Genomic DNA, 13,332 nt, shown 5'->3' with positions numbered 1-13,332 from the left:
TTCGCATCTTGGTGGTTGTCGTCATGTGTTCCCTGACCTCGTGGGGGGACCCAGTAGGGGGCGGCCTCTTTGATGGGCATCATGGTATCAGCCCTTCCTGCCTGGGGTTTAGTCGCTATGGGGGTTTCTGCTTTGGTTGTCTGTCTGTGCTCTTTAAGGTGCCGGTAGACCTCGAGTGTACGAGTGAAGAGGTCCGTCACATCGCCCTCTCCTTCTTCCCCAATGTCTACCTTCCTATATAGGGCCGCTAAGCCTTCGGGACCTTTATCGTGGTACCTATCCTCATATGTATTCAGGGCGTGATAACAAAGTCGTACGACAAAGTGTCGTCTGCGGTTGTCGGCATACGAGTTATACACGTCTGTTATATACTCCTCACTTTCCTTTCGCTCCACCAGTGTCCTTACTATCTTGTTGATTCCTGCTCGTTCATCCTTTGTTAGTCGATTCATTCTGGTGGAATCTTTCTTTCTCATCTCAGGGTCATCTAACGTTATCGCCAATGTTGTGTTCAGTACAAGAGGCTCGGCCGGCGCGGAGGCCGTGAGGACCGAGGCCCCGGTACTGCTTTCGCTTGTGTTTGGGGGTTGTGGGTGTTGCACTACCGGTTGGGAGGGTGCGTATGGAGGGGGCATGTAAATGATCGGGGGACCTAATAGCAATTCGTCATTCGTTCGTTGCTTAGAAGTCAACTCAGGGTAGAGCATAGAGGGGGTCCTAACAGGGTACTGGCCTGATGTTTCAGGCTCTTGTTTTAGTTTAGCTTCCCTTCTCTCCTTTATTTCTTCCTCTAACTTTCTAGCGGCAAGGTGAGCTGCCTTTCGTAATTCCTTTTCTGCTTTTACTTCTTCCCTCTTTTTCCATTGTGTTGCTTCTTTGCGCCACATGCCGATACTGTCAAGCATAGTAGGCGTCGTTTTATTACTACGCAGAGCTATTTCTAGCATTTCTAATTTATGGTCGTCGAAGGATCCCATCAGTGGCCACTGACTCTCGGGGTCCTTCTTTGTATATTTATGCCATAGCTTGCTATAAGCTACGGCGACTAGTCCATATTTAGTGAACATGTCCTTATTAGGGGTGCCCTCCAGTGGAGCCGGGTGGTCCACCTCTAATAAGTGGTCCGGGCAGAACCAACTACCAATCAGTGGGGAGAAGATAGGCATGACGGGTTACAACGGGGACAAAAGTCAACACTACCTATCTTTTCACTGCTTGCAAAGACTAGATAGAATATTTCTATTCCTCGTTATTTGTAAGCAGAGAATACCTCCAAAGAACCAATATCGAACAACTAGTGTTCGGACAATCAATCAATCAATGGTGAGAAAGAGATAGGCACGACGGGTTACAATGGGGACAAAAGTCTGCGTTACCTACCCTTCACTATTTGCAAAGACTAGATAGAATATTTCTATTCTACGTTATTTGCAAACAGAGAATATCTCAAAGAGCACTATCCTTCAAAACAATCAATATTCGGACAATCAATCAGTGGGGAGATAAAAATAGGCACGACGGGTTACAATGGGGACAAAAGTCTGCGTTACCTACCCTTCACTATCTGCAAAGGAAGAGAGAGTATTTCTACTCCTCCCCGTTTGTAGACCGCGAATATCTCAAAGAGAACAACCAATAAGCAAATACTAGTATTTCAATCAATCAATCAATCGTTTCGCAATTTGTCGTGTTTCACGACCTTACCCGGACCGCGTGGACAGTTTCTCGTCTTCCGCCTCCAGCGCCCGATCGTCCTCTACTCTCCGTATTTGCCGCGGCACTCCTGATGGTTCCCAGTCAGGACCGTAGATCACTCGAGAGAGGTCTGCTCGGAACCAGTGAAGTTCGGATGATCGGCTGCCAGACGAGGGTCTATCGGGCAGGAGCTCTCCCGATCGTTGCAGTCGTTCACTCTGTCGTCGGGACCTCTCCCACTGGATCCATGTGTCGCTGATGGGCCCCACGTTTGGGACGCCAATTGTTAAATGGTAGCGGCAGTCGTAGTCGATAACCTTTCAAGTTTTGCCCGGCGGTAATCGCCTCTCATACCATTCGATGCTAAACCAACAAAGAGGCAGGCGCCGGAGACTGGAAGGCAGGAAACAAAGTTTTATTCCGTCGGAGTGGAACACATCAGATCAGACAGCGAGGTATCGTCACGAGGTGCTCTAACTGCATCTCTGAGGCCTGGCCTCTTATACACAGGTTTATGACTTTATTGCAGGTTTATCATACATGGCACATTCTTGAGATCGCTTTGATACATGAAAAGAACATCCTCATAATCCCCACTTCAAGCTCGTTCCCACACATATTTACAGTGGAAGTCCCCACCCCACCCACAGTAGGAGATGGCTATCACACAGCTGGACATTCCGCCAATTCCCGGGGGTGTGTGCGACCGGTCGGGTCTCAGGGGGTGGGCGGGCCTTGATCTACTGTAATCCCTTTGATGTGGGGTGTTTCCCTTACAGTAGGGGCAATAAACTGCATCCGCAGGGCTAGGTGATGGCCTGGGATCGGTTCGGACAATGGGGCGCAGAGGAAGGGGGTTATCAAAGAGATGCATGACCATGTATGGGATGTCGGTCAGGCGTGGGATGTGGTTCCATGGCAGGGTCGCGCAGAAGGAGAGGGTTTATGGATGGCCCGTGTATGAGAGAGCGGGGGGTGGCCGGCGCGCGGGGGAATGCTCGCAGCGCCAGGGGGACGCGCTGGCGATCGGCAATGAGCAGGGAGAGACCAGGGTGCCTAAAATGGCTGCCGTGCGCTTTCCTGTGTGTCGCGCTGGGGAGAGACAAGATGGCGCAGATAATGTTCAGTTCGCAAGCTAAATTTCCACAGCTGTGGTTAAAATAAATTAGTTTTTTGTATTCAGCTCTGCATGTTCCTAAAGGCTGGGAAGATAGTGTCTTTGGCACAGCAAACCGTTTGCTGATGCCATGGGGTGGGGGTGGGGACATACACTTTTATCCAGAGGACATTTTTCCCCCAAAACTCAAATTGTAGCTATTTTTTTGCCTATTTTCTCAGTTCCCTCCATGGGAATCCACATACCTTGGGTACCTTTAGGATCCATAGGATGTTTGGGGGAAAAAAAGGACTCAAATTTCTCGTGGAAAACATATGCAGAAAAAAAGTGGTGGAGCCCGAAGTGCAAACTACCCCTAATAGACAAAAAGGGGTCAGGACTGGGGGGTGGGTATGATGCCCAGCAGGTAGGAGGTTAAGAATTGTTGCTTCTATACAGGTATCTGTCTCACACATGCACCTGTTTGCGCCCCCTATGTCAACCGAATAAGGATCTCAGACTTCTGTGATCTAACCCCCTTGCAACAGGCTCATTCTCGCTAATCTGACAGTTCCTGCTTCCCCTGAGTACTTAAATATGATAGCAATCACGTAGCTATGTCTAGAACCGGTTTCTAGTTTGAGATGAAGATGTACACTCCTGATACTACAGCACATATCATGTAGTCAAGAGCCCCCTGTAGGAATTTATTCATTATAGCTTTAACTTCTCTGTCTTCCTTTGAAATACCTATTCAAGGTTTGAACGACCTGCAGGTCTAGTAACTTGAATAATCAACTCAACCTAACTGTAATGTACTAGACCCAAGACCCATGAACTGGTCTCAAATTGTGTGATCCTAGGCAAATATTTTGTTTTATTGAGCCACCTTTTTCTTCATTGGCACATAAAAGAGCACTTTCAAATATGCAAGTTCACTCTTTCTGCTGTACAAAAAATTATTTTTATTTACTAGACTAACCGTTTGCTCCATGTGTAATAAGAATCTAGCCCACATATAGGGTGCACATGATCCCGGGCTTGCCTCTTAGTTCACTAATAGCGTTGTCATCCGGGCAGGAATATTTCCCATTTTGTGTTTAAAAACTCACTTTTCATAAATATATTACTAAAACATGATGTGGTAGTGCACGGTCATGTACAGATAGCACATTTTCCATTCAATGGCCACAAAACATTACCACGAACATATAGTTTTACTGATAAAACGATATAGCGCATAAATAATGTTTGGAAATTAGATTTCAGCAAAAGTATTAACATTTGCACATCATCAAAGTGTTAGGATTTGTTTTGATCCCATAAAAAGCTTTTTTTTTTCACCACAGAGTTACAAAAATGTCTTCATAACTAGTGAAATATATTTGAAATGTTTGAACAGTTAACTTATTAGCTATTGTTGTGTTAGAGATAAAAAAAAAAGCCTGAAATCTTACAGACTTTCATTTCACATGCTTTGCATAGCGCGATTCATTTCTAGCCCCTACACTAGAATTACAAATCGCGTCTGTAGGAAAGTGGCTTAGAAATTGGGTGCAAGTGTGTCCACTACAAGGAATAAGACCGCAAACATGTCAGGGTAAAACGTTATTTCAATAATTTAAACCTGCGCTCAACCCCATGGTAGGTATTGAACGGAGCAGACTGGCTTAATTTAGAAAAATGTTGAAGTATTGAGCAGTAACAAAACTGTTGAAAACACGTTTTGCAGCACATCCTGTTTGCCTTACTGCAAACTATGCTGCCGTGCTATATTCTAAGTAAAATCCAGGATGGCATAGCCTTTCTTCCCTTAGAGGTGGCTTACGTGCTATCCAGGGGTGTGTTTGGGTAAATGAACCGCCCCCTTCTCAGCAGCACCAAACTGGTTCTGGGATCAGCTCCCCCTCCCACTGGGCTGGTCCCAAACTGGGTACAGAGAACCCAGGGGACAAATGCTTCTCTTCTCCAGGTCTCTATTTACACCTATGAAGTGGGAGGCCTCATCCTGGTCCCTATCAATTTAAAGAAGTACCTGAACTCTTCCCAGCTGCCCTTCTGAGCTGATATGTGTCACATACATCACATCCAGGTTTCCTGCCACAATGCCTAAGCCTTTATTTCTGCTCTGGGAGCAGTTTCCACAACTCATTAAGGGAAAGCACTGGCAGGGCCGTTTGCCAGATAATTAGGCTACTGGAGGTTCAGGCATACTGTAACTTTTTAATTGTCGCTTGTATTAAATATTTATTCTAAATCTGACCACAACTGAATTGAATTTTTAATGAATGAATATTAAAAATTGCAGTTTAATTGCCTCTGTAGTTTATCCTTATCCAAAGTTAGCAGACTTAAGATTTGTATTCTGACCTTCTTAGGACAGCTACAGCCCTTCGCAGTGAAAAGAGCTTTTGGGGACTAGTCACTGCAGATGCATACTAATACATTCTTGCATGTACCCGTTTTAAATACTAGGCACCCCTACCTTGTGGGCTACAACTTTTACTTAAGGGTGACATATTTAAAAGTAGGATTTTCTCCTGTCTCAAAGGATTTTTTTGACAGGTTGGCCTACAGACTTAAAAGCTGCAGGAGGCCAGCAACACAGGAAGGCCTGAAGCCAAGCTTTTTTGGTCAGCCTAGTGGATGGCACAACATGTGCTGCAGTCCTCAGCTGATCTTTAACTGTTACATGGCAATTGTGTATATTCCTACACCTTATAATATGGTCTTACGGGAAAGTTAATTAGGCCAACCAATTGTTTTGCCATGTCTTAAGGGTCAGAATGCATTTAGTAGGGCCTGGACAGCTGTGCCCCAGTGTGCAGAGTTAAAAAACAAGTAATACCAGTTAGCAAAAAATGGGGTTGACCATGCAAAAGGACTCCCTTTTTCATAGCATCCTAACCAGACATTGCACAGGCATCTAGTAATCGTGTATAGAAAACGTTGCAGGCTAACCTTCAGTGACCCACACCTGGGAGTGTCATAACTCAAAAATCAGTGTGATTCTCTGTTAATCATGCAGAAGAAATATAGGCTCTCACCTACGTTGTCTTCTGTACAAAGTGTTTTATTTTCTTCTTGCTTTCTATCCTGCCTGCATTATGCTCACGTTGATTACATTGCTTCCACACTGGGGTCCTGCACATCTAAACTATAACTACCATATCTCAGTAACTAAGATTCTATCCACACTTGTCATTGTAAGAGACCTCCTACCTTCAAGTGACAAAGTAATTTACTTCTAATTTTATGTTCTACACATTCTATGGCACTACGGTTATGCTTTGCTTCCCATTAAAAATAAAACCTTGCCTCTGATTTCTGTGTCTTTTTTTTATTTTTTTTATAAACAGGTGGTCCAAATTTTAGGAGAGAAGTTTCCTTTCCAGTTGGTTGCCCAAAAAATTGACTGTAAGTATGCTTGAAACTAGACCGTCACACACACTTTGCTTCAATAGTTTAAAAAAAAATGGTGCTTAGTTTACAACTGTGAAATCTTATGCTTTTAAATTATGGAAATATTGTGCAGAATGTGGATCCATGCATGCCCGTTTTGTTTTCTCTGGAGCTAAGACCCCGCTAACCGTAGTGTATAAATCTTACCAGTGTAAATGAAAGAAGTAACAGTAACTCTGATATTTCGCCATTATTCCCAAAAAAGCAATGAATTCCTATTTACTGAACAGTTTGACATCAGCATTATGTGCTTGATTTAAACATGAAAGTATTCAGTGATCCTGGACTCCCACGGCTTTGACAGCATTCCCTTGTTTTCCACATGTCCCATTTATGATGTTTAACTGGCGTTTTAGTCCATGCATATTAAAAAAATAAAGATTAAAAATCTATAAAAATTTGTTTTAATAAAAACTAAATGCATCTTTGAATGGTTTAGATGCCCATTGCCAAAGATGGCTGCCCATGCACGCACACATGCATACAAGGGTGCCCTTCTTTGAATGGAATTGCCAAAGATGGAGGTTGCAAGCACTGTGCACCCGGAATGTGGGCTGACCAAATGCTCCATGTCGTATGGTGTGGTGGGCAGAAGCAAAATAGGAATGACACTAAAACAGATCAGTAGATGGGACTATTATTATAAAAGATTTTCAAATTCACCAGGTAACTGAGCCAAAGAGCAGATGGTTCATGTGTGACACAGGGTGAGTTTTCGGGAAGGAAACTTGCCGGCATAGCCTTTCAAATCTTTAACTTGGTGATTTAACGTGGCATAAACAGTTAACATACCTGACACTGTCTCTGGCAACACAGATCAAACAAATATGTTTCCGTTCTAGTAAAATATCTGACCAGTAACCTATTTAAATTAGAATAAAGAACTGCATAACAATATAGAAATGGGAGGTACTCCGACTGCATCTGGTTAGCAGGGACATACATTGGCAGGAGACATTGCAACTGAAATGTGACCTTAGTAGGACCAGTGAGCCAAAAGGAGCATAGGATTCTCTAAAGGTGCCGGGGTGGGTCCAGGAGCTAGTGCCAATGACGTGGGTATGGTCTGTAAGTAGACCACTCTTCTAGTTGAAAGTAAGAAGAAATCGGCTTTCCTTCTGAATTTAGGTTTAACCCCTTGCATGCCCGCCCCTTTCCCCGCCCAGTGCCGCGCCTTTCATTAGCGGGCGGAGTTCATGACGAGCTGGACTCGTCATGGGCACAGCGCCACCGTAGCCCATGACGAGTCCAGCTCGTCATGGGCATTGAAGGGGTTAATACACTTGCCACAGCAGAGGGATACAGTAGTTCACACTCTGTTCATATTTCTGCAGTGTAATGCAAGTGTGTACCAGTAGAAAGAATCTCAAACCTGCAGATTTACAAAATTAGTTTTATGCTCTGTTAAAATTAATGTATACAACAATAGGGCAACCCACTTAACCCCAAGGGATTGGGTATAATATGTCAATACAATAATAAACCTTGAGGATTTATTCAACTTCTGTTAATAAATTAAATAGTCACCATAGTGAACTTAATTTCCAAAAAACTCAGAAAAAGAGAGAAAAATACAAAAAAGCCACAGTTCATTCTTTTGTATTGTTTTTATCTGAAATTAATCTTTTCTTGATTATTTAAATAACTTTCATTGATTTCATACACAAAAGTAAAGGAATATACAATTTATGTTTGAACACTGGCAACAAAAACTACTGTCTCAATACGATACCTAAGCAGTAGTTACTGACACTTTTTCTCAAATATGTACCATCCACAGTTGGTGATATGACACAAACCATTGGTTTAAACAATTGTAATATATGTCAACATCAAATGGAATTTATTTGCATCAAAGCATTGTCACAGCGTTGACGTTTCGGTCTCCTATCTGGAAGCTTAATCCCCGAGACCATCCCCAGGACCAAAGTTGCACCATGTATTCCCTCATTAATGCAGAACCTGTTCAATCTCGTTTTTCACGGAAGCGGCTGCTTTCGTTCTCCACTAAGTCGGCTTCCTCTGTTCAACTCGCCAAACAAATCCGATGAGATATAAAAACGAGATTGAACAGGTTCAAACATAAATTGTATATTCCTTTACTTTTGTGTATGAAATCAATGAAAGTTATTTGTATTTTTCTCTCTTTTTCTGAGTTTTTTGGAAATTAAGTTCACTACGGTGACTGTTAAAATTAATGGCACTAATACACTTTTTTAGCACTCACAGCTGTGTCTGGACCCACAAATACATTATTCTCACTTGAAGAAGGTGAATCTGTCATATTTTATCTCAAGCTGCTAAGGGTGTGATGTTCCTGATGTCACTGGTGATGAAACTAAATGTCCATGCTGTGAATCATAAAAGTTCCCATGAGTCCCCTTTCACATTATAAATATGAATATACTATAGTTGAAGTCCTTCTGAGCTTCTTTACGAGGCAGGGGCATTCTGTTGGACACATGCAGTACTGCACCTTTACTTACAAGTTTATTTCTCGGGCTTGCTACTCAGTGTTTCTCAATTTTAATTGCACCGTAATACAGCCCGACCATTAGTATAGTTCTTCGTGTCCCTACTTGCAAACATGTTTGAGTCATGTAAAAACTCCCTGCTTTTGAACTAATCTTAAATATCTGAATAATTCTGCGACCTAGTGTTTAACTAGTTCTTTCAACAACTTTGAATGATACATATTGCATAGTAAAGCAGCTCTTTATTGATCACTTCTGCTGAGTTGTAAACAAATGGGTTCAGAGTGAATTGTCCTATTCTTGTGGCTCTGGCCTGCTAGATCAACATGTTAAATGAATGTGAGGCAACATCTGAACACAGAATGAATGATAACTTGTCCCATAACCGACCATCCAGTCAGGACCTCCTCTTATCTACTTCTTGCTACTTTCTTTCTGATCAAAATCCTATAGACTCACACCAGATGAATCACACCATATTTACTTCCGGTTGAGACCATTTTGATAAGTCCAAAGCGCACACTGTGTCAAGCATCCTTTCCACGGCTAATCTCCAACCCCGTGCTAAGGAAGATTACTATTAAGCTTGTAAAGAGCCTGGTTACTCCAACGGATTGTCCCCCCCCCCCGTCCCATAGGCCCTAAGTAAGTTGTTATTCACAGTCTGCCGAATTGTCGGTTGCTCCTAAGAGTCAATATTTCGCCCCACTTCTAGTGACCCTCACCAAGGGCAAATTACTTGGATATAGAAATGCATAATCTAATATCTACACTAGACAAACGACAGATTAGCAGTTGACATTATACCATGGAATTTTCACCACACTTGGGACCACTTCCTCACAAAAGTGTGAATCCCTATCCACAAGCTTACTTTGTCAGTCATAAACTGAGTAATAGTTTCCAAATCCTTCTATCCCCAAATGTACTTTTCCCAGAAATATCTCATGTTTAAAAGCAGGTGTCTAAAAACACCAAATGGTTAGGCTGGCAGGGTGAGAGGAATGGATAGATAGATCTCTAATTCAGGATTATTACATTTTGTGTGACAGTGACCATAGCCAAATGTCAAGATAACCAGTGTCTATGTAAAATAGTCTCAGATTCATTGTATATAAATTGGTCTACCGATAATATGTTCAAAACATGGCATGAAAAATTGAGACACCTGCTTAATTACTAGTGGTAATGGATGAAAGGAAATTGTATATGTGTAAGTGCAGGGGTATATGAGCTACTGATCAAAAACTCTTTTGAAAAATGTGACTGTTTTCGAGAAAAGTTACTGAATTTCTTTGAAATGTCAAACTTCATGTTCCTCTGATCTAAGCTCGTAAAGTGCCATAACCTGTGTATCTCTTGCAGATAATTTTTATATAAAGAAAAGAAACTACCAAAAAAAAAATGAGTAATGTGGATTAAGTGTTACCTAAAGTGTAATCTAGACTTCTGTCTATTGAACCAGCTATGACTGGTTACATGGTGTCTTCTTGACCTAGAGCTAGGTGGCAATCCTAAATGTACGTGCATACTAGAATATTGTGAACCATAGATTTTGAGTGAGAAACATGCATATTTAAAACTACCATAAGTATATCTGTACATATTCACATAAATAAGTATATAATTAAGCCTCTGATAAATTGTTACAGTAGTTGCTTTTTAATTGACGTTTTTGCCACAACCCATTAACTGTTTGAAGCAGAGTCTAAAGAAGAATATCAGTTCCTACAGAGCTGCGCCATACCTTCATTTTAGACGAACGGGAATTTAAAAACGGTATTGAAATTCACTGACAAGAAATAGATGTTGCCTACAACAAGATTCCAATGTTGAAGACTATAACATTCTTGATGACGATAACAAATTGGAGATAAATTCATAAGGAACAGTTCTCATGCCTCTGAACCTGAGATTTTAGCTCTCTTGCTGTATATTTCATTATAATATTGTGAATTCAACAAATGCTATATTGACTTAATTCCGCACACTAGAAGATCCACTTACCTTTTTCAACCATTGCAAATAGTGTATATTAGGTAGGAAGACAGCATCCATCAAAAATGTGATTATTTTGCAGATTCCGAACCTTCAGAGGCGGGGGGGGCCAGCTGTAGCGGGACCTTTGGGTAACTCTCACAATCCTCAACTCTGTAATGTACCACTGTTGGTTTATGTGCCTTTTGATCACTGCTTTGTCATGCATATGATCTTGAGCAATGTTAATAAAAAAAAAGATGTTTAAAAAAAAAATGTGATTATTTATTAATGTATTTATTTTAACTAAATAATAGTAAGTATTTCTCTCTAGAGGATTATTGTGCATGCAGAAAAATATTAGGTAAAATGAAGGGAAGTTCTGGATCGCAGTTCTTGATCATATATTCCTGGTGTGAGGATTGTGGTGTATTGTTTGGTATGGTTGGAAGACCTTACTGTGTAATACACTTGTAAAACTGTCATGGGCCCAGACAGCTTAACCCGGGGTGGCTGTGACTTTGCGGTGAGGCTTAACCAAAGGTACTAGTGTGAAGCATTTAGAAGCACATAACAACGTGAGAAAGCCGCGCACCACAAAAGAAATCTGACACAATGTATAAAAATAAATTATGTATGAATTTTTAGACACCAAGATAAGCAAAATCCACCAGAGAGTTCCAGAGGTAAGGATTTTGAAATAAAACTTAAATCTCAGCTTTTTAGTGCAAAGTACAAACATGTAATGGTAACCGTAAAGTTTAGAAACTTCTGAAAACTTTGAAAGAGTTGGGTTCAGTTACTCTGGCCTAGTGGGGTGACCAAATCCGACCTGGAGAAGGCTGGGGGGGGCGAGGGGGGGGATGTTGGCAGTATGGAGTAGTTGGACCGTTACCTGGTCTCCAAAGAAGTCTTAAGTCCGGTTCCACACTTTACAACAAGACCGCTATAGACTTCAATGGAGTGGTCCTGATGCTGGGGATGCAGGATGCTGAGGGTGCTGAAAGATTCTCTGGGTGCTGTGGGGTTGACAGTGGTGCCCTTGCGGTTACTCCTCGGTCCACGGGTAAGGTGCGGTAACTTAAACCACAGGAGCTGATGTCCTTCGAAGTCCCTTTTGAGCCAGTAGAAGGCCAACTGCGGCTGAGCTATAGATCTCCGTATACAGGAGGTCCACTTTGGTGAAGGCTGGTGTCTGTCTTAAGTGACCGATGTGGACTTAGATGACACTCTTGGGTCCCGCAGACTTTGGTGCAAATTTTGCCCATCAATGATCGGTCTCTTGGGTTGCCCAGTAGCTGTCAGCAGTGATTTGAAGAATGTAACTAATGACTTGCCGGAGAAGGCTTCTCCGCTTTTATGACCCTGGTGCTGGTTCCAGGGGGGGGTCAACCGACTGACCCTTTGAGTCACTTCTTTGGTCTAGGGCTCCAGAGCAACTTTTCCGGGAGCCACAGGCCAGGCACAATCTTCTCTCTGCTAGCCCAAGGTGCAGCAAATCCAGTCCAGCAGACTGTGCAGCCTCTCTTGCCTGATCCAGGGGTCAGCAGGGCTGCCCTTCTTCAATCCGTTCTCCATTTCTATCATGATCTGAGGTTGAGGGTGCCATATTTTACCCAGAAAGTGGCTTGGGGGGGGGATGATGCAGTCACTAGCCAATGGGCTACCAGAATCCCTCACACCCTGTGATGACTTGTGATGCGTGGCATCTAACAATCCCAGAGTGCACTATTGAGCCCCCTCTCAAGCTGTCTTTACCCTTCATTGGATTTTAGGAGCTTGGTAGCCCACTCTAGAGGTGTGGCTACACGCCCACAAGAAAAGTGGTTTGGGCACTGATCTCCCCTCTCTGTTCCTGCAGTCATCCTGTCTACCTGAATAAATGGTCAGCCCTTCCAGAGTGTGACTGCCATTTGCCCATCAAAGTTTATTGGACACTGGCATTAATGGAGGGCATATCACATATGAGACAAATAGAAACTATAACAGAGGAGGGCAATCATTGGCATATCACGTGCAATGAAAAGGGTGGCACTGGCATTGCGCGAGTGGTATCCAGACTGTAACAGAGTGTTTTACCACTGACCTATCACGTGTGCGATGGACATAGGCTGTAACAGAGAGCATTATCACTGAAATATCAAGTGCAAAGAATACTGACTGAAATTGTTGCCATTGTCACAGTGAAATTTTAAGTGAGGGCATTCACTACTTAATGGAGAGAAAGATCACTCCGCTATCTTGTGCAATAATTATAGGCTGCAACAGGACATAATTACTGAGACATCAAATGAATGATAAATACAGGCAAAACACAGCATTATCACTGAGAAATCATGTCCGAGATGGTGGCAGATTAACCAAGGCCATTATCACTGATATTTTGCACATAAAGGGTTTTTGTCACTGAAATGTTATGTGATGGGTGCAGGCTGTAACCGAAGGAGTTATCACCTAGATATCCTAATTGCAATTGTTTCAGGTTGATATGTGTATATCACCCTAAAGTCCGTAACACAACATTATCACAGATCTCACGTGGCACTAATACAGACTGTAACAAAGGGTATTATCACTGAGATGCATCTCTGAGAGAGACGGGCAGAAATGTAGTGCATTTCACTCAAA

General features: G+C 42.5%; 1 protein-coding gene across 1 annotated transcript in view; it reads left to right on the top strand.

The window, feature by feature from the left end:
* ITPA (inosine triphosphatase) overlaps window positions 1-13,332 on the top strand; it is a 124,430-nt gene that overhangs the window by 37,889 nt on the left and 73,209 nt on the right. Inside the window, exon 2 of the mRNA XM_085601443.1 lies at window positions 6,151-6,208. Coding sequence (XP_085457569.1) covers window positions 6,151-6,208 — 58 coding nt within the window. The remainder of the gene's footprint in view (window positions 1-6,150; window positions 6,209-13,332) is intronic.

Source organism: Triturus cristatus, chromosome 4_2, assembly GCF_964204655.1.
Source record: "Triturus cristatus chromosome 4_2, aTriCri1.1, whole genome shotgun sequence".
Classification (NCBI taxonomy): Eukaryota; Metazoa; Chordata; class Amphibia; order Caudata; family Salamandridae; genus Triturus; species Triturus cristatus.
The sequence above is the reverse complement of the archived record's forward strand: the minus strand, read 5'-3'. Positions and strand labels throughout refer to the sequence as shown.